The following is a 20,698-nucleotide window of genomic DNA, read 5'->3' on the forward strand; positions in this document are numbered from 1 at the left end:
CTAGGGGCAGCCAGAGTATCTGCACCATTGTGGGGCAGGCCACGCTCCATGCTGCCCCTGGTGGTGGCCGTGGGGAGTGCTCTCCGCCTGCAAATGGGTGGTTGCCTAGGGACCTCCTCCTCCTCCGAGGACGCTTTGGGAAGACGCCTGGCCTCAAGTAGCCACCGATCTCTCCTTATTGCCTGAAATCCTTCACTGGCGGGTCATCCTTATCCTTGTTCCACTCTGTCCCCCATGCTAGAACCTCTGGGGATAGGTCATCACCCCTCTCCTGGGCTGAGCTCCCCCTTATCAGATGTCTTATGCAGTCATGGAACAAAAACCTAGGGAGCGTGGGCTAGGTTTGTAAAAGGAAAGAAGGAAGGAAGGAAGGAAGGAAGGAAGGAAGGAAGGAAGGAAGGGCCTTGGCAGAGCCTCCAAGAAACCCCGTATCCCTGCTTTACCATCTGCCTACGTCTGCACAGCCCGGGCAGATGGCGGAAAAGGAGATTCACAAGTACCAGCCCTGCCTGTGATGTTGGGAATGGCTGGTCCCAGTTATGAACGGACTCCTTTGGGACAGGACAGGTCACTGTCTTTCACTGGTCTTTCCCACACTCCCCTTCCCTTGACACGTCCCAGAGCACCTGGCCGCCTCTTCTGCTTGGTCCTTTCCAAGCTCTCGGGACCTGTCACTAATTCTCCTGGGTACTGGCCCTTGACTTTGGAAGAAAGAACTAAATGCCTTCAAAATACAAAGAAACACATTTATAATGGCAGAGGACCATAGAGACGTGGCCTTCAAATGCTAGCATGCTAGGTGGCCCCTTGTGTGTATGCTTGGGCCAGTCTGGTTAGAAATGTCAGATGCGGCCAAGAGAGCTCCAGATCTCCAGACCTCTCCGGGCCTCAGTCTCTTATCTAAAAAAAAAAAAAAGAAAAATTTTTTTTAATGTTTGTTTATGTTTGAGAGAGGCAGGGGAGGGGCAGAGAGAGAGAGAGAGACAGAATCCGAAGCAGGCTCCAGGCTCTGAGCTGTCAGCACAGAGCCTGATGTGGGGCTTGAACTCACGAACTGCAAGATCGTGACCTGAACTTGACGCTTAACTGGGATGCTTAACCTTAACTGACTGAGCCACCCAGGTGCCCCAGGGGCTTCAGTTTCTTCGCAAGTGGTTGTGGGCACTCCTGGGGTCCACAGCCTATCATTTCCGCGTGTCAGCTGTCAGAGCAAGGATTCTTTGAGAAGTTATGTCCTGTCCAGAGGGGCACACCTCTCTGGGGATGGTGCGGCTGGGACAGCTGAGGAGTCCTGATTGGTCCAAAGCACCGTGTCTCATGAGCAGTGGCCGATGGCTCCCAAGGGCCATCCGGGCCCAGGGCTGCCGCCTCTGCCCTGCCCCTTGTCACCAAAGGCCTCCTCTCTCCTCCCAGTGGGCCAAGAGGGTTTCTGAGGGTCCCACCAGAGGCCTAAGGAACTTGTCAGGACACTGACCACCTCTGGGGCTCGAGGAGCACGCACAGGCCGGGCTGCTCTGCTGACCCCTCCTCTGGGGCCTGGCACCTGCACGTGCCCGGGCCACCCAGCAAACTGATACTTTTCACCAGGGTGGCCACCTTGCTGGGAGTGTGCTCTCCTCTCTGCAAGGACTCGGCCTGCTGTCCCCCCTAGACAGCTGCCTGGCCTCTCGGGCGTGGACTGGCATTTGACATGGTGTGTGTGTCGGGGGGGGGTGGGGAGGTGCCTTGTTCTGGGAGACAGCCTTTCCCTCAAGGAAGCGAAGAAGATGCCCAGGCAGAGTGCTGGGTGAGGAGCAGGGACCCAGCTGTTGCCACCAAGTGGCCTCAGGCCAGGCCCTTCCCTTCCCATCCCAGCCTCACCTGTGAATGGAAGCTTCCAGTCTTTTTTTTTTTTTTTAATTTTTTTTTTCAACGTTTATTTATTTTTGGGACAGAGAGAGATGGAACATGAACGGGGGAGGGTCAGAGAGAGAGGGAGACACAGAATCGGAAACAGGCTCCAGGCTCTGAGCCATCAGCCCAGAGCCCGACGCGGGGCTCGAACTCACGGACCGCGAGATCGTGACCTGGCTGAAGTCGGACGCTTAACCGACTGCGCCACCCAGGCGCCCCTGGAAGCTTCCAGTCTTATCATCACTCAGGGCCTTGAATGTGAGGGTGTCATGACTTTGGCAGGGGGTGGGGTTCCGACCCCCATGATTCTCTCTGCCAGGTCCGGGGACAGGAGAAGCAATTAGGCAGAGAGCAGGTATGGGCGTCCCCAGCTTCTTGCCCCAAGGGTAATACTTCAGGTCAAGGACGGTGTGGTGGGAAGGAGTCACAGAGAAGCTCCACATGCCCACTGACCTGAGCCGAGGTTTAGCGGGTGCCCTCATAGCCCCAGCGTCCGCCTAGCCCATCAGCCGCCCCCCACTCCCACCCCACCACCACTCTCCCCTTCCCCAGGAGCCAGGCTGTCATAGGTGATGAACCCTGGGCTTCCAGCCGGTGGGGTGGTAGGGCCACCTGGGACACAGGGGACCACACCCAGCCTAGGCAGGAGGTGGAACACAGGCCCAAGTGAGAGGGATGGGAAGTGTGTTCCTCACGGTCTTTCAGCCTCAAGAGCCTCTAAAGGGTCTCCCAGAAGGGCCAGGGCAAGGGCTCGCAGGTCAGATCACTGTAGCCCGGTGCCTTCAATAGACAAATGTGGCCCAGAGAATAGGGGCAAAGGACTCCCCCAAGGCCACTCGGTGGGTCTCTGCCTCCTGGCTCAGGCCTTTTTCTGCAATCCTGGGTCCTACTGCAGGGTCCCTGCACCCACTGGGGACATACACACACCCCACTCGGGACACCTGGCTGTCACTGCTGGCTATACTGAAGTCATGGGGAAAGCAAGAGGGGGACGAGGGTCTACTCTGGACCCCTCCCCAGCCCTGCTAGGAGATGCAAGGCTAAATGGGGAGCCCCCTGAGGTGCTGGCTGTGCTGAACTTCCTGGCCCTTTCCTGGCACACCTGGCTTGACCTGCCAACTGAGCCCACCCAGAAGCGGGGGAGCAGAGCAGCATGGGAGGCAAACTGAGCAAGGGCCCCTGGCACATGCCTTTGGACTTTTCCCAGGCGTGGGACTCAGTCTCTGCCATTGCCTCTGAGCTGGTGGCCCTGGACTGAGATGGCATGGCTGTCTCCCCAGGTTGTGGGGACCCAATGAGCCACGGCACGGGCCACAAGACGGAAGCGTAGGTCTCCAGGACTTTCCAAAGCCCCTTCTGAGAGTTTCTTTGCCCCCGGGGCTCTGTGCACCGACCAGGAAATGGGGAGAAGGGAGTCTGGCAGAAGCCAGTTGACTGGTGAGGTTGTGGGCAGACAGCTGGTCTGAGGATAAACTGGGGACAGAGATGGGGATGGCAGGAAGGTGGCCTCGGGCAGCTCCTCCTTGTTGCCCTCCAGAGACCTTCCAGAAAGCCTCCTGTGGCTCCCGTGGCCACGTCTGGAGTTGGGTTTGTGTGAATGCACTTAAGGGGAGGGGAGAGAAGTTCTCTCCAGAACAGAGGCAGCAGGGGGCGGAGGTGGGGTGACTGCAGTTGGGGAGGGGACAGGGAAAAGGCCGCCTGTGTCAGCAGGAGCCTCCTCCCTGGTGCCCCGGACCCTGATTGCAAAGCCCCTTCCTCCAATCCCGACACCCTGCCCAGCATTACTCATAAAGTCATCCGCTGATCAAGAAAGTGAGAATAAAATTACTTTTATTTCCAAAAAATGTAGGGGGAGCAGGGAAACAACATGGTAAAAATTAAGATCAGTTCCCTATGGGTCCATTCTGTCTCTGGGGGAGGGACAGCTCCTTGGGCCTCGCGTTCTCAGTAGGGGGGGGCCTCGGGCCGACGCTGCCATGGCAAGCCGGAGGTTTGTCACACTAGAGGCTGGTCCCCCCCGGCTGGCCAGAGCTGGGGGACTACAGCCTTCCCCCAAAGGCCCCCACTTTGAGCTTGCTTCCGCTCCCCTCCCCTGATGCTAAATATTGGTTAGTGGGTTAGATTTCCGAATGCCCCAGGCCGGAGGCCTCCTCCCTTTCACTTCCCATCCCCTCGGCCACCTGGCCTCCAGCCCCAAACGCCTAGTTGCAGTGTTTACTCGGCCCTCATTAGACCTCCCTCCCAGTCCCCCCCCCTGCACCAGCCCCCCGCCCCCGCCCAGCTGCTCAGGGTCACCTCCTCCGGGACTGCCTCCCTCTGTGCCCCCACTGCCCCCTCGACGACAGCAGCGGCCCCAGCAGCCCCCCGCAGTCAGGGCCACCGTGGGCTGAGTGAGTGAGCCCGGCTCAGCCGACTGCGGGGCCTGGGGAGGCGGTGAGGGGCAGGTGGTAAAAGTTGTCACAAGGCCCAGCCCTGCTGCCACCCGCCTGTCAGAATGTACCGTATAACAAAAGGTTAAAAACACCAGAAGATGGGAGAGTGGAAGACAGTGTGAACATGTCCACACTGGCAGCCCCAACTCGGGGGAGGGGCTGCGTGAGGCCTCCCTCGGGCGCCCTCCTGCAGCTGGAAAGGCCCCAGGCCACTTGGCCAAGCGGAGAGACTGGCTGGAGCTGCCTGGCAGGTGAGGGAGCACTTTGGAGAAGGGGTCGATAGCTCCAGAATCTTAGGTCTCCCAGCCCGAAGAGGGTGGGCGGGGCACAAGGCTGATGCTCCTGGGACCTGACAGGACCTGCCTGACCTGGCCACGGGCCTCCGCTGAACCCACCTTCAGGACTGCCCCCTCGGACCCGAGGTCACAGGCCGTGCGACTGGGAAGACGTGGGGTGGAACAGCACAGGCCCTGGGTCAGAGGGCACTGGAGGGGCAAGGACACTTCCTGGGGCCCCGGGGGGTCTGAGCTGGCTGCGCTGCTCAGGCAAAGGCAGTCGGGAGGCGGGCCAGGACCCTGGACATCCGGAGAGAGGTGGCACCGGCAGGGAGGCCCCGAGCACCGGTGGTCCCAGCGTGGGCTGGGCGGGAGACGGGAACGAGGAGGACACAGGCTCCCTGACACCGGCTGACACAGGCGGCGGGGCCTGCAGGGCCGGGGAGAGCATCGCGCCCAGCGAGGACCCCGCCCCACGGACCCCAAGAGCATCTGAGGCAGAAAAGGAGGCGTGAGGCCCAGAGGCCAGGCAGCAAGGCTGGGGAGGCAGGTGTGTCGCGGGCCGCATCTGTGGACCTCTGGCCTGACAGAAGTTTAGGGGCAGGAGGTGGGGGCTGGGACGGAGCACCTCTCTCTGCTCCTGGGGTTGGGGGCGGGGAGGAGAGGGGGAGGGGCTGCCTGACAAGAGGGCAGCCCCGTGAGGGCGAGAAGTGAAGGGAAAGAGGAGAGGGAAAACGAGAGAAAGACCAAAAATGGGGTCTGTGGGCCAGCGTGTACCCCGGCCTCGCGGACACCCCTCGGAACAAAAGCCCACCCCCCCACCCCGTGGCCAGCACTGCCACCTGCTCCCCCTTCCCCGTGGGCGCCCCAAAGGCTTCATTTGTGGAGGTACGCGTCCAGCCACAGCTGCCCGGACTTCTTCAGGGACCTGGGAGGAGGAGGGGACAGTCAGGGCCCAGGAGGGGCGGGGTCCCCCACCCCTACCACCCCCCCCCCCCCCCCACCTAGGAAGGACAAAGGGAAGGTCCTCAGCCAGCCCAGAGAGAAGCCAGGCCATCCCTAGTAAGGGAGGTGGCCTGGTGGGGACGCCCGCTCTGGCAGGGCGCAGCCCCCTTGCTGTTGTCAGTCCCCAGCTGTCAATAGCTGGTCTTGGCCCTGGGCCCCAGCACCCGTGGCCTCCCCCCTTACCTGATGATGTCCTGCAGGGCCCTCAGCAGTGGCTTCTCCTGGTACTTGATGCCGTGCTTGGCACACAGAGACTTCACCAGCGGGGCCACCTTGTGGAAGTTGTGCCGGGGCATGGTGGGGAAGAGGCTGGGGGGAGCAGGGCCAGGGTGAGGGCTCTCCCGCTGTGCCCCCAGAGGAGCCGGCACTCGGGCGGTGGGGCCCAGCTGGGCCTCAGCTCCCCTGTCAGCAAAGGGATCGATCCCCCTGCCCTGTGGGCTTACAGGATCGAGGGAGGCCGCCGGTACAAGCTCTCGAATCACAAAGCTTGGGCCACACGTGAGGGGTGGCCGTCCCCGGTGCAGAGCGAGCCCCTCCCTGACCTCAGCTGCGGAGCTCGGTGCTCTGGAGGGAGCCTGGCCAGGGTGAGGGAGAGAGGTCGCCCCGAGGTGCTGCCCGAGCCCGAATGGGGCTGGTGGCCTCCTCCCTGTGCCACCCACCTTCCCCGCCGGCCCGCCTGCCCGCCCGCGCTCACTGGTGCTCGATCTGGAAGTTGAGGTGCCCGCTGAACCAGTCATTGAACAAGGACTGTTCCACGTTGCAGGTGGCAGCCAGCTGCAGAGGGGAGGGGGCGAGAGGCCAGGAGCGGAAGGGAGAATGAGGGCTTCACCTCCTTCCCCCCCCCCCCCCCCGAGGCCCACCCCTCCCTCTCGCACGGCCCTGCCTAGAGACCTCAGCCCTCCCAGTGGGAGGCCACAGGCAGCCCCAGGGAGGCCCCACCGGGCGCACGGGGCGGCCAAGTTCTGGAGGCCGGGAAATGGACCCGCACATGCCGTGGGGCCCCGGTGACCAGCTCCGCTGCCCTCACCTGGCTGCTGAACCAGTCACGGTAAGGCTCGCAGTCGATCTCCATGACGATGTGGTTCATCTGCGTGACCCACACAAACCAGTGGCTCTCCAGGAACCTGGAAGACAGTCCGGCTCAGCGCAGGAGCCACGGAGTCTTGCTGCCCGTGGGGCCCAGCCATGGCAGGAACAGAGCCTCTCCCCTAGCCACAGACGGCCCGGGGCAGGGGCGGGGGCGGGGGGGCGTGGTGAGCCACGGCCCTTGCCGAGGCGCCACGTCGTGGGGCCCAGGGCAGGAAGTGGGGAGCTCTGAGCCCTTCCGCACGGGGCCCCCCCCGTGTCGAAGCCCTGTCAAGGCCAAGCTCAGGTACCTGATGAAGTTGAGGAAAAGGACGGCCCCCAGGATGCCATAGAAAGGGCTGTAGGTGAGCAAGAAGCGAGCATAATAGCTGATGGCCCAGGCCAAGTCCTGCACAGAGAACGAGATTAGATGTGGGACAGCCATCCTCCCAGGTGGCGCATCCTGATCACACGTGTGCCCACAGCCCCTCACGCGCCACACTAGGCAAAGGTGGCCTCAGGACGTGGGGCACCAGGCCTGCGGAGGATGCGATGCTTGCTCGCACAGGGCTGGTGGCCGTCTTTGTTTCCGGGGAAATGCTGAATGTGTGTGTAGCAGGAGGGGCCTGGGTGCTTTGCTTCAGGGAAAGAAACAGGGCAGGGAGCAGGAGACGCCAGCCAAGGAACAGCCCCTTTCTGGTCCCGGGGATTCTGAAGGTGCATATACTGGCCCCCACAGCTGCCCTTCAGCCGTGTCCTCCCATTGGGACCCGGGATCTCCTTCCTTGCAGGACAAAGGCCAGCGATACCGTCCGTCCTCCACGTAAAGGCCCTCCCAGCAGCCTCTGACTCTGCTGGTCCTCTCCACACACTTGATTCTCCTCCTGTCCCCTCTCCCGGCCTGCCCCTCGCCAAGGTGACAACAGCATCGCAAGCTTGCTTGTCTTCTCTCACTGGGCAAGTGCCTCCCTCGGCTGTCCCCACTGCTCTACCCTCCACGGCAGCCCCACGGGTAGGCGCTCTGTGGAACGGGTCCCTCTCTCTCCACTGCCTCGCTGCAACCCGACCCGAGTCCGCATGCCTCCCATCGGTCTCCTGCTTCTCCTCGTGCACCATGGCAACCAGAGCCACCTTCTCAGCCCCGAGCAGAACCTGTTTCTCCCACAGAGCTCTGCAGGATCAGGGACCACTCTCTCTCCAGCCACCCCGACCCAGCTTATTCCCACCCCAGGGCCTTCGCACGGTTTGCTCTCCCCCATCACTTTTCCTCTCCAGAGACTCAGCGCGGCCTCTAAGTGGGGCTGCCTGTGTGAGTCCCATCTCCACCATTGGCTCTGTATAGCTGTGGGTGACTCATCCAGCTGTGCCTCTGTGTCCTCATCTGCGGGACAGGGGGAGAACCTCCCACCGAGGTTGGACGTGGGTTGACCACGTATTACAACAGTAAGTGAAGCGTGCAAGTGTAAGCTCTGAACGACTCCAATCCAGTCCCTGCACACTGTCACCATGGAGATCTTCCTAACACGCAACTTGGATCATGACACTGCCACCCCCAAAGCCACCACTTGCCCCGTCCCCCACTAGATAAAGGATAAACCCTAGCCTCTGGGTAGGCCGCATGGGCCCTTCACATGCCTGCCCACCGACCTGGCCTCCTCATGCAGCCAGTCTCTCGACCTGGCCCAGGGTCTGCGTCCAGGCTGCACCCACCTGGAGGCTCCTTCTCCCCGTCTGCTTGGCCAACTCATCCTATGTCTGACTATTGATGTTGTCGTTGTAATGTTTATTTTTGAGAGAGACAGAGTTCAAGCAGGGCAGGGGCAGAGAGAGAGGGAGACACAGAATCTGAAGCAGGTTCCGGGCTCTGAGCTGTCAGCCCAGAGCCCGACGCGGGACTCGAACTCACGAACCGCCAGATCATGACCTGAGCTGAAGCCAAATGCTCAACCGACTGAGCCACCCAGTCCGGCTAGGCTCCTCCTTGAATGCCTCCTCTCTATCAGAGGCTGAGTTGGGTGCTAGGAGCAAAAGGAGGTCCTTCACGAGCCCCGCGTCTGGATGGAAGGTGACAGAAGCAATGGGGAGCACTGGGTGGGGTCCTGACACGATCCTCGGATTTAGGAAAGGTCTTCCTTAGGAGGCAGGGGCCTGAGCTGGGCTGGGACAAACCAGAGGGCAGCCAAGCAAAGAACTGTAGGAGACATTTGCAGAAAGACGACAATACGAAAGAAAGCCCAGACAGGAGAGATGGTGGGGTGCGCGGGGGTGGGGAGGTGAGCGGGGGGCAGGGGCTGGGTTTATATGCAGATCTTACGTCCCATGTGTTACAGCCCAAGTGCTCGCCATGGGGGCAGGAGACAATACCAGGTCCCGTCTGCCTTGGGACACTGACTTCTACCTCTCGGGCAACAGAAAACTCCTGAGAGGTTTACACATCGGAAGAACACAGTCCCATTTGAATCTTAAAATAGATCCCTGCCAACTGGAGATGGAGGGGTTAGGTTATTTCGGTAGCTGAGACAGGAAATGATGGAGACTCGAAGCAGGGCCCCCAGTCCCAAGGAGGAGATACAGATTCCAGAACGATTTAGGAGGTGGAGGCAGGCACATCTGAGGACTGGTTGGTCGTGAGGAATCCCGGCTGGTCCCTGCACCGGTGCCATCGGCTGAGCAGGAAAGTCAGAGGGGAGCAGCTGGGAGGCCAGGAGGGCACGACCTTGGGATCCAGCGAGGGGTCTTGAAGGCGGTGGGAGAAGCGAGCATTCCGGGTTCTGCTCCAACTTTTCCATCACGTTCATTTTCATCTCTTGTGTGTGTTCGTGGTACAGTAGAAAGCAAGTGTATATTGGGGCTGCCTGGGCAGCTCAGTCTGTTAAGCGTCCGACTTCGGCTCAGGTCATGATCTCGCGGTTTGTGGGTCCAAGCCCCGCGTGGGGCTCTGTGCTGACAGCTCGGAGCCTGGGGCCTGCTTCGGAGTCTGCGTCTCCCTCTCCCTCGGCCCCTCCCCGACTAGCGCGTTGTCTGTCTCTCAAAAATGAATAAACACTTTTTAAAAATTTAAAAAAAAAAAAAAAAAGTACATGTATATGAATGAGGTGCGTGCTTCTTTCTTTTTGTGCAGAGGGACACATGACCACAGGACCACTGGTGTCAGGGGCAGGGAAGCACGGGGAGGAGAACCAGCAGAGGTAGGACGCGGACGCAGATGGAGAGAATCTCAGGAGAGAGTGGCTCGTGGCGTCGGACCCAGAACCTCCAGGATATGGTGATGGGCAACATTGCTGGAGAGTAAACACCTCTCTCCTTGAAGCTCTGACAGTGTCTCAAGCCCTCCCCTCCAAGCCAGGATTTCTCATCCTCTACACGACCGACCGCCTTTGGGGCTAACTCTCTACCGCGGGGGCCTGACCCGTGCGTGACAGGACGTTTAGCAGCGTCCCTGGCTAGGTGCCCACCAGATGCCAGTCGCACTGTCTCCCCCGAGTTGTGACCACCAAAAATGTCTCCAGATATTGCCAGCTGGCCCAGCAGAACCACTCCTGCGGCGGACCACTGCCCCAAGCCACTGCCCCAAGCCCCTGCAGGACATAAGTCTGTCCCATGCCCTGTGCAGTCATGGACCCCAGGCGTGGCCCTGGATCTTAACTGCCCTGAATCCCCAGCACCGGACCTGACCGCAGTCAGCTCCTGTTTTGTAGAAGGAGCCGAGGCTGGAGGCCGGTCCCTCTCACCCAGCTTGAACCCGACTCCCCAGCAGGGTCAAGGGCAGGGCCCTGAGGGGTCCTATCATATTCCCCTGGTTCTGCCACCTGATCCCATTGAGGTACGTAGCCTCATTTCCTTTCCTGCTGTCCTTATCAAGTACATTGTCCCTTGGGGAACAAGGACGGTAAAAAAAAAAAAGGAAATATTCAGGCAGGAGTCATCTGCCATGAAAGCTGGTTAAAATACCCCCAGTAGCTGGGGTGCCTGGGTGGCTCAGTTGGTTAAGTGTCCGACTCTTGATTTCAGCTCAGGTCATGATCTCATGGTTGGTGAGTTCAGGCCCCACATCGGGCTCTGTGCTGACAGCACGGAGCCTGCTTGGGATTCTCTCTCTCTCTCTCTCTCTCTCTCTCTCTCTGCCCCTCCCCTGCCCCTCTCTCAAAATAAACAAATAGACTTAAAAAAAAAATACCTCCAGCAGCACCGCGAAACCCCACACGGAAGGGCTCAAGTTCCTTTTCAGCTGTGTGATCCCTTCCAGAGCCCGGGGTCCCCAGGGGAAACAGCAGTTTCCGCAGGCGGGAGGTGTGGGTTCAAATTCCCACGGTTTAACTGACCCAGAAACTCCAACCCTACAGCCTGTGCCATTTAACTCATAAACCAGGGTAAAACAACATAATGTAGGTGGCCACGCTGAACTGTTCCTGGAACACGGTAAGTACTGATGAGACGCTCGCTTCCGGAAAAATATCATGTCCCAGAAGCGGGCGGTACAGGTTCTGCCAACACAGGGCTGGCAGAGACTTCTAGAATCTACTGCCTCCCGGACCACCCCAACGCCTCCTGGGTCCCAGCCCTGGACCTTAGCAGAATCAACAGGCGTGGCCCCTGTCCCACAATTTCAACGAGAGAGGTTAAGGCAAAGTACTCGGAAGCCGTTCAAATGCCATAGAAACAGGAGGTAGTATTTGAGAGAGACTGGGGGCTGATGTAAGGGGAGAACACAGGGCCTGGGTTCTAGTGCCAGACCCTCTCCCCCCCCCCCCCCCGCTTGGTGTCACCCTGGGCAAGTCCCAAACTCTCAGAGTCTCAATATTCTCATTTATGAAACTGGGTTAAAAAAAAAAAAAAGACAAGCAATACCTACGTGCGCCTCCACTTGGCCTCCAGGGCAGGGGCCCCCTCCCAGTCCCAGGGAGCCATACTCCGCCACAGTCAAGGCTCTGCCAGTGGGGATGGCTCCATCTGGGTCATTCTATCAACCCTGTACATAGAATCACGCCTGCACGTCTACGTAAAGCCAACGGCCGGGGCGTGGGCCGCGCTGGACGGCTCTCTCTGGACGCAGAATCTGGAGATTCTGCCAAGCCCGATGTGACAGGCTGGATTGTGTCCCCCTAAAATGCGTACGTTGAAACCCTGCTCCCAGGGCCTCCCGTGAGCTTGTCTGGAGCTAGGGTCGCTGCAAATGCCATCAGCTAAGCTGGGGTCCACAGGGTGGGCCCTCATTCACTGTGACCGGCATTCTTCGCCTAGGGGAATCTGGACACAGATACAGGTGCATACAGGGAAGACGATGAGAGACACCCACAGGGGACCCGGCTGTCCACAGGCCAAGGAGACTGGCCGGGACCAGGTCCTCCCTAACAGCCCTCGGAAGGATCTACATCCCCAACACCCCACCTCTGGCTGCTAGCCCCCAGAACTGCGAAAGCGACCCCTCTGTGGTGGGACACAGCTGCCACTCAGTCTGTGCTCCTTTCTTGCGCGGCCGTAGCAACCGGATGCACCTGTCATCTGAGCCAGCACCCGGCAGCTCTCCGTTCACCACGCGGAGCATGGTGTGCCCTGGCTCACGGGGTCTCGGGGCTGCACGGGAGGCAGTGGCCGGAGCGGTGGACAGGTGGCCCGAGTCTGGCTCTCATCACATCACCTTTGGGAACTTTCCGAGGGAGCTCTGCAAAAGCAGTGGCCTCCCACTGCCCCCACTGTGTGTGTGTGTGTGTGTGTGTGTGTGTGTGTGTGTGTAGGGGGGAAATGTGTGAGGCTGGGGCGCTGTGGTCTCCTCGGTTCCTGGGAGCCTCAAAGGAGGTCCTTTCCTGAGAGTGACAAGACAGCCCCCCCTCCCGAGGGGGGACAGGGCAGGCCCCTGGGCCCACCTGCCCCTGTGTGCCCCCCACACCCTTGGCCAGCTGTACCCCTTGACTCACCACCCAGTCTCTGCGTGCGATCATGGTCATGATGATCTGGTACTGGAAGTACACAGGGATGAGCAGTGGTGGCCCGACTGCGGGGAGAACAGAGGTGCTCAGAGCCTGGACCGTCCGGGGGCGGGAGTCGGGCCGAGCCCTGAATGGGGGGCCCAGCCCTGCAGCTCACAGGCAGAGGTGGCGACCTGTGCCCGAGGAGCAGAGGTGGAGCAGACGCTCCCCACCCCCACCCCGCCCTCCCCTCCGTCTGGGACCCCCCCCCCCCCCGAGTGCGGGACCCTGGGTCTGTGCCCCATCCGTATCACGGGCCAGGTGCCATCTGCTGGGGATGCCGTTTACTGCCGGGGCCCCTCCTGCTCTAACAGGCTTGGGGGCAATTTCTGGGTCCAAAGGGGTGTCGGGCGAGAGCGGATAGATGGCCCTTGTGGGGTGTGGTTGTGGGGTGCGCCCCGGCACTCACTCAGGAAGAAGTACTCGTGCTGGTGATTGTAAGGTAGGTATTTCAGCTTCTTCTTGCCGTACTGAGGGGAGCGGAGAGAGCATGAGAATCCATCACCCCCAGGCTCCGGCCGCCCGTGCCCCCCCCCCCCACCGCTCGGCGGCCACCGCCCCTCTCCTGTCAGTCTGCACCCTGGGCCCCCAAAGCTGAGCCCCTCTGGCCCTCGGGGCTCCTGGCTGCCCCGGCGAACAGTGGCCACCGTTTCCTCGGGTTCGCCCGGGCTGAGGGTGCCTACCCCAAGCTTCACCCCCTGCAGGCCTGAGCTCACCCACGCCTCTGCCAGCCCAGGAGGCTGGTGCTTCTGAGCACCTGGGTCAAATCATTGCCGAAGGCCACACGGAAAATGGGCCCAGCTGGGATCTGGCCCAAGAAAGCTGACTCGGAGCCCACATGGCAAGCCCTAAACAAATGTTTGTGGAGTGAGTGTGCCACTGAATGACTCACATGGGGACCCACAGAGGGAGCTCCTTGGACAGCCTCCACCCCTTTGAGGGTGAGAAAAGCTCTCGGGGCATCCCGGGGAGCTCCCCAGAGCCCGCCGCAGCCGGGAGAACCCAGGTAAGGGCCAGGGGAATTGTTAACAGTGGGAGCAGCTCCTTCCCTGGAGCCTCCTGCAATTTTCAAAAGCGAATCACTTTCCCCAGGAGGATGCTTTTCTGTTCAGGGTGCCGGCAGGCCAAGGAGGCCACGCCTAGCCACCTGGTCCCAGCCAGGGCACCCTGACGCCCAGACACTCCGAACGAGGAGGGCCACGCTGGGGCCTGGGCACATAGCTGCTTTGGCCGTGCTGAGCACGAGCCGGTAGGCGAGCCACTGCCCCACAGGGTCCCTGGAGCCCTTAAATTCTAGGGTCCAGTCCTCTGGAGACCAGCCCACCTCGCTCCTTGGGGACTGAGACCATAAGGTGATGCTCAGAGAGTGGCCCCCTGCTCCTGGTGCCGATGCTGAAGGGCCACACAGGGAGGCTGGGCTTAGACCTGCACAGATCACTTAGTCTCTCTGAGCCCTGTTCGGCACCCAAATCACTGTTCGTTAAGAGGAGCCAATGAGAACATGGGCGTAAATGCCAGGTGCTGGCCCCTGGGACACTGCCCCTCACCCACCCTTCCCTGGATCCATCCACCTTCAGAGGAAGGCGATCATTCCTATTTACTGCAGTCAGGAGAGGAGAGCACATTACAGATGGCGAGACCCTGGATATTGGCCATCCAATGCCCCCATCTCCAGGTGAGAGAGAGGAAAGTGACCGTCAAACTCACAGGCAGGGCCCATGACTCTTGAAAGAAGGGGCCCTGGTGGGAAGGAAGCCCAGACTGTCCCCAGGACTGGCGTCTTGGCACCAGGGGCCCTGGTCATGACACATCTGGCTGAAGCACCACTAGAAGTGACCCCTTTGTTCCGTGTGGCCTCCTGTGCCTTGGCAAGGGTCTCACTCATCCCCAGAAAGTGTGGCCATTTACACGAGGATAGTCACTAAGGCCAGGGCTGCGGCTGGCCTCGGAGAGGTCCCAGCCAAGGAAGCTTCAGAGGCAGCCTTCGAAGGTTCCTCAGCGGCCAGTTGACGGGTGGGGGGAGAATGCTGTGGTCCAGGGTTCCGGAGAGCCTACAGAAGGGGCCGCTGGATCCTGCTCTAACCTCCTCCTAGAAGCCAGGAAATGGGCCCACAGGCCCAGCCTGAGTCTGCAGGCTTCTCGGCCCTGGACAGGGGCCCTTCCGATCATATCTCGGCCCCACAGGTCATCCCAGGAGGTGGCCCCAGGCCCGGAGGACCCTCTCGGGTTAGTTAGACTCCACTCGGGAAGTGACCCTTAAGGCAGGCCAGCCAGGTGGGTAGACCAGAAGGTCCCCATAGAAGGACTTAGGGGTGGCACCAGGGAATTCAGCTGACATTGCGTTTCTGTAGCAAGCCACTGTTTTCATCGCTTTCTGGTGACCTCTGGGGAGTGACAGAGATCACATGGGCTGCCGCTCCCCCAGCTCCCACTGGCTCCCGTGGGTGCCCCGCCCCCATGCTGCAGACTGTCCCGCAGGCGCTGCTGGGTCCCTGGCCCCCGGCCCGGCTGTCTGACCCTGTCAGACCCTGGGTCCCCAGGCTTAGGGAGGCAGGGGCTCGGGATTCGGAAACAATTCGGTATTTGAGCAAATTGCTTCACACACACCCTCCCCTGCCCTGTCATGAGCTTTGGGCTCCTCACTCATCGAGGGGGGGTCTGATGGGCACATCCCAGGGCTGTTGAGGGACCGGCACACGAAGCGGATATAATGGGACTTCGGGACCGCAAATGGAACCATGAACTGTCGTCACAGCTACACGTGTGGCGTGCGGTGACACAACAAAACGTCACCGCACATCACTGCACGTTCCCATCTCGGTGACCTCAGCTGGAGCAGGGGCAGGACCATCTGGCAGGGTAAGGCTGGCCCTCTGACGACCAGAGTGCACGCCCGGTCTGGCGATGTGTGCCTGACTTGCGGGCTCCGCTCATTGCCAGCATCTAGCCGTGTAGGGCACCAGGCTCAGGGGAGGCAGGCAGAGGGCGTCAGAACGTACGAAGCTGGGAGGAGGTGCCTGCTCCCTGCATCTCAACTCATCAGAGAGCTGGGGTGGCCCCACAAGCTCATTTCCTAATGTCCAGCAGGTGGTACCTTGGGCAGGTTCTGGTAGGACCCAGGAGCGCTGGCCTGGGGGCAGGACAGCCTGGGTTTGGATGCTGCTGCCTTTTCTAGCTACACCCTCGAGCGAGTTATTTCAGGTCTCTTGGCCTTAGCTCTTCCATCCGTGAAATGGGCACGATGAGGGCTCCTGCCTCGTGGTTAAGCAAAGATTAAGCGATATGTCGCATGCCGTGTTCGGCCGATGCTAGGCGCACGACTCAGTCAGAGTCTGCTCTCCGCAACCGCCCCCCATAGTGGGTGCGGGGCCTGGAGGACCCCCACACCTCCTCTCCTCCAGGAGAGTCCTTGTCACACGGAGGGAGAAAGCTCAGGTGGCAGGGCTGTCATAAGTGAGACGCAGAGAAGACAGAGGGTGCTTTCACTCAGGCCAGGTGGCCTCCTGTGGTCTAGAGGACAAAACGGTGGCACACACAGGGCTCCTTTTGACGCATTCCCGAGCTGAGGCTCCTAGGGGACAAAAGCAGGGGCAGGGGGAGCCCTGCCAGCTCTGGTGGCCTGGCTTCCCGGAGGTCCCTACCGCTTTGCCCAGGCTGGGCTGACCGTCCTGTGCCCAGCCCCTCCGCAGACCACGGGCCAGGCTTGGCTTACAGGCCGAGTGCATGCCAGGGGCGTGTGCGGGGGACTTTTCAGCTTTGGAACAAAATGTCTGAGGAACAACAAGGGCCTTCCTTGTCCGTTCGGGGTTGGGGGAGGGGAGCTGTCGCCAAGCCCAGTCCCCGCCTCTGGGAACCTGCAAACTCACAGAGACAAATGAGCTACGTGGCCACGCCGGGCATGCACAGCAGGGCAAGACCCCGGTCCGTGGGCCCCGAGAGGAGGGCCGTGGTTGTTCCAAGGGAGGGCTGGTCACTCGGCCCGTTCACAAAGGTCTCCCTGGAGGGGCAGGTGCAGACGGGCGGCGGGGCAGGGAGAGCATCCCCGTCCCAGATGGGTGGAAAAGGAGGATGTCGGGTGGGGAGGCACACTCATGGCTTCTGAAAGCCCTCTTACAGCTGGGATAATGGCCTCACCGTTCCCCTCGGGATGCGACAGATAGATAAATGGCTGAGCGAAGGCTGCCCCTGACATCACCGCTATTTAACTCTGTTCTGGAAGTTCCAGTAATGTCAGAAAACCCAACCCAGAAACAAGAGTGTGGAGCTATTAGAAAGAGTAAATCTTCATTATTTTCAAGGATAGAATTGTCTACCCAGGAAACTCAGAACAATCAGCTGAGATAACTCAAATCACAAAGAGGCCTGAGGGGGGCGCCATGGTGGCTCAGTCAGTGATGCGTCCAACATTTGATTTCGGCTCAGGTCATGATCTCACGGTTTGTGGGATCCAACCCCCCCGCCCCCCGACGCCGCGTTGGGGTCTGCGGACAACGGCGCAGAGTCCGCTCGGGATTCTCTCTCCCTCTCTCTCTGCCCTTCCCCTGTTCTCTCTCTCAAAATAAAGAAATAAACATTTTTTTAAAAGCCAAAAAAAAAAAAAAAACCAAAAAAAAAACACCAAAAACCCCAAAGATGACTGAGTGGACAACCAGCTGGACTTAAGATGACAATCAAATATCAACAGCTTCCCTGAACCCTGGCAAACCCCCAATAACAAAAATGGAAAATATCCAGCATGAAATTGAACAAGAACCACCCATGAGACGTATAAAGAAAAGTCTACGAGAAATAAAAAGAGGCTTGAGCAGTTGGAGAAAGACGCCTTACTGCTGGATGGAAAGATCGAGTACGAGGACGTCAATTCTTCCCAGGAACGGAACGTCAGTCCGCTAACGAGCTTACGGTAAGTTATTAAGGGCCTAGGGTGGATGGAGGGCCGCCCAAGTCGTGCAGACGGTGTCCTGCCTGAGGCCAGACAGCCCAGCCCAGGCGCAGGGCTTGGGGGAGCCCCCCTTACCCCGCTCTGTCGTCGCCACATGGGAAGGGCCTTGCACGCTGACAGGGGTGGTGCTAGAAAAAACTGGCTGACTCCAGACAACTGCGGAGGGAGGACGTCAGCCATACCCACAGCCTCTTCGGCCAAAGTTAAATAATTCAAAGTGAAGCCCTAAGACGCTGAAAATAATATGTACGAAGAACTTTCTTGGGGTGCCTGCCCGGCTCAGTCGGTAAAGTGTGCGACTCTTGATTTTGAGGTTGTGGGTTCAAACCCCACATAGGGTGTAGAGATTATTTAAAATCTTTTTTTTTTTTTTTTTTTGAAGAACTTTCTAAGCATAAAAGAAATGAAAGGAATCTGCAGGAGGGGAAGAAATGAATACATCTTGGTACATAAAACGAACAAAATCCTCCTGAAAGTCATAAAGAAGACCAGAAGGCAGATAATTAAGAGGCCCACCCTGCTCACCTTTCTGCGCGCCGGGCAGCCCTTTGGAGCCGGTCTGTTTATCGGGGCCTGGAGATAAGAGCCCCGGCCTCCTTGCTCTGGAGGCCAGAGGCTTTCTCAAGATCCCAAGGCCTGGGGGGGCCTGGGTGGCTCAGTGGATTAAGCTTCTGACTCGAGTTTTGGCTCAGGTCATGATCTCACGGTTTGTGAAGTCGTGAGTTCTCAGAGCCTACTTGGGATTCTCTCTCTGCCCCTCCCCCACTTCCTCTCTCTCAAAATAAAGGAATAAACGTTAAAAAAAAAAAAAAAGAGAGAGAGACCTTGAGACCTGGCCATCTGGGGCCAGGTGGCTGGCCCTGGGGTGAGTGGGGTGTGTGGTATGTGGGCCCGGCCTGAGAGAATGTCATCAGACCCATGGTCACCAGGGTCCCTTCCAGGGCAGCAGGGTCCTGTGGACACCGGGGCACGGCTGGGTCAGGAACCCAGCAGACATCTGGCCTTTCCCTCGACACGTGGGTCAAAGCAGAGGATTTCCACAGAGCCCCCGTGGCCCCGGCTGTGGTCTCTCAAATGCTACCGGCCATCCGATAACCAGATCCCCGAACCTTCCCTCCCCAGCACCTGCCCAAAGCTGGCGTTCCAGAAGTGTCTACGGAGACGAGATGTTGAAAGAGGTTTCCCTGGCCACCACACGGAGAGGAAAAAAGGCTTCCTGCCAGCAGAGCTGGTGAGACTGGATTTGTGTTGTTAGGGACACAGAGAGCATCTGGCAGGACAGCCGACGACTCTACAACATGAAGCCTCAGGGAGAAAGGGAAGCCTTTGTCTTCACTCATCGAGGCCCCAAGTTCGTCGGCCCCGCTATCCGGACACCTCACATCAAAGCTAGCAAACTGTTTCCTAGAAGAAACAGGGCAAGCTTGTGCTTCAGCAGAGAATATAATCCCTGCCTGGCCAGAGAGGCTCCTCGCTTCCAAAGCACTGAATTTTGGCTAATTTCCTCTGCATTGACCATGCCACGGAAAACCCATGTTTCTGCTCAGATGTTCTCTTGGGTGGAACTGAAATGGGAAAGACAGGGTGAGAGCCAGAACTGGAGGAACAGGCTCTCTCCATTCCTTGCTCCGAGGCTTGGATGCCAATATCGTCGGGAACACCACAGCACCGCTGGGAATCCCAGGCCCCTCTCCTTCCTTGATGCGCCTCTCTTGACAAATGCTTACGGAGTCCCTACTCTGTGCACGGCAGCGTGACGCTTATGAGCTGTACAAGAACAACGAAAAAATCTCCTAAACTCATCTCACCACCATATTTACAAACAGCAAAGCATATGTAGATGTTTTTGTGTTTTTTTTGTAAATTAAACCCTAGAGAAGAGAAGTTGAGAATTAGTAATGTATTTTCCTGTCTTATAAAATAGCATGGGTTATGTTATGGTATAGAAATACACCAGAGCACTGGCCAGATCCCGGCGAAGGCTGATGCACTTGGGACTCCCAGAAAGGGGTCCATGTTTGGTAAGGTGGCAAGGGGCAGGATAGAATGTCTAAGGTTGTTTACTTTGTCGTTTGTTTTTTTTTTAAGTTTCTTTCTTTCTTTCTTTCTTTCTTTCTTTCTTTCTTTCTTATTTTAAACATTTATTTATTTTTGAGACAGAGAGACAGAGAGACAGAGTGTGAGCAGCGGAGGGGCAGAGAGAGAGGGAGACACAGAATCCAAAGCAGGCTCCAGGCTCTGAGCTGTCAGCACAGAGCCCGACACGGGGCTCAAACCCACGAACTGTGAGATCATGACCTGAGCCGAAGTTGGATGTTTAACAGGCCGAGCCACCCAGGCACCCCTAAAGTTTATTTTTGAGAGTGAAAGAACAAGAGAGAGAGAGAGAGAGAGAGAGGGAACGCATGCCAGGGAGTACGAGTGGGGGAGGGGCAGAGGGAAAGAGGGAGAGAGAATCCCAAGCAGGCTCTACACTGTCAGCACGGAGCCCAACTTGGGGCTCGATCCTATGACTATGAGATCAGGATCTGAGCCGATATCAAGAGTCAGACACTTAATTGACGGAGCCACTCAGGGGCCCCAAGAATGTCTAAGTTTTAATCTTGGTTTCTAAAAAAGAAATCTAGAAGAATTTATATGCTATGTTGTCATTAGTGGTCACCCTCAGGGGTAAGATCTTTGGGGCAAAGGAGGACAATGGAGGTAACAGGAGATTCGCTTTGTCATTTGATGTATTTCTGTACTACTTAAATGCTTGTAATGGGTAAGTTCTAGATTTATAATAAAAAAAAGGAACGAATATAAAAATAAGGCAGTGTGGTAGTGTGGAAGGGAAAGGACCTGGCTGTCAGATCTGGGGCCTCGTCCCAGACTAGCCACTAACCCATGTGATCCTGAACACACCCCCTCCTTCCGCTGAGCCTCACTTTGTCACCTATGGTGAAGCAGGTTGGCCAAGGTCCCTCCCAGCATCGAGGACTGACTCTCCAAATAAGACTTCCTGAGCTGATCTTGGGGGACCTCGCCTGAGCCCTGGGACTGTGCCTCCCTGCGAAACCGGAATCAGGTTTCCCTTGCCCCCAGGAAGAAACAAGCCAGGAAGCATTCTCCCCCAGCCCA

At 58.7% G+C, this 20,698-nt stretch overlaps 1 protein-coding gene across 3 annotated transcripts in view; it reads right to left on the reverse strand.

Moving 5' to 3' along the window:
- Window positions 1–4,202: 4,202 nt before the first annotated feature.
- Window positions 4,203–20,698, reverse strand: part of FADS2 (fatty acid desaturase 2) — a 39,196-nt gene continuing 22,700 nt past the window's right edge. Inside the window, exons 6-12 of one of the 3 annotated variants that reach the window (XM_086677212.1) lie at window positions 13,046–13,106; window positions 12,586–12,662; window positions 6,982–7,079; window positions 6,633–6,729; window positions 6,300–6,379; window positions 5,789–5,914; window positions 4,207–5,528 (exon numbers count right to left, since the gene is read on the reverse strand). In XM_086677212.1, coding sequence (XP_086533338.1) covers window positions 5,477–5,528; window positions 5,789–5,914; window positions 6,300–6,379; window positions 6,633–6,729; window positions 6,982–7,079; window positions 12,586–12,662; window positions 13,046–13,106 — 591 coding nt within the window. In that variant the 3' untranslated portion in view covers window positions 4,207–5,476. Of the gene's footprint in view, window positions 5,529–5,788; window positions 5,915–6,299; window positions 6,380–6,632; window positions 6,730–6,981; window positions 7,080–12,585; window positions 12,663–13,045; window positions 13,107–20,698 lie in introns of all 3 variants that reach the window. The other 2 variants (XM_086677215.1, XM_086677213.1) reach the window with 2 other exon arrangements.

Source organism: Puma concolor, chromosome D1 (assembly GCF_028749965.1).
Source record: "Puma concolor isolate L17-30 chromosome D1, mPumCon1.1.hap2, whole genome shotgun sequence".
Taxonomy (NCBI): Eukaryota; Metazoa; Chordata; class Mammalia; order Carnivora; family Felidae; genus Puma; species Puma concolor.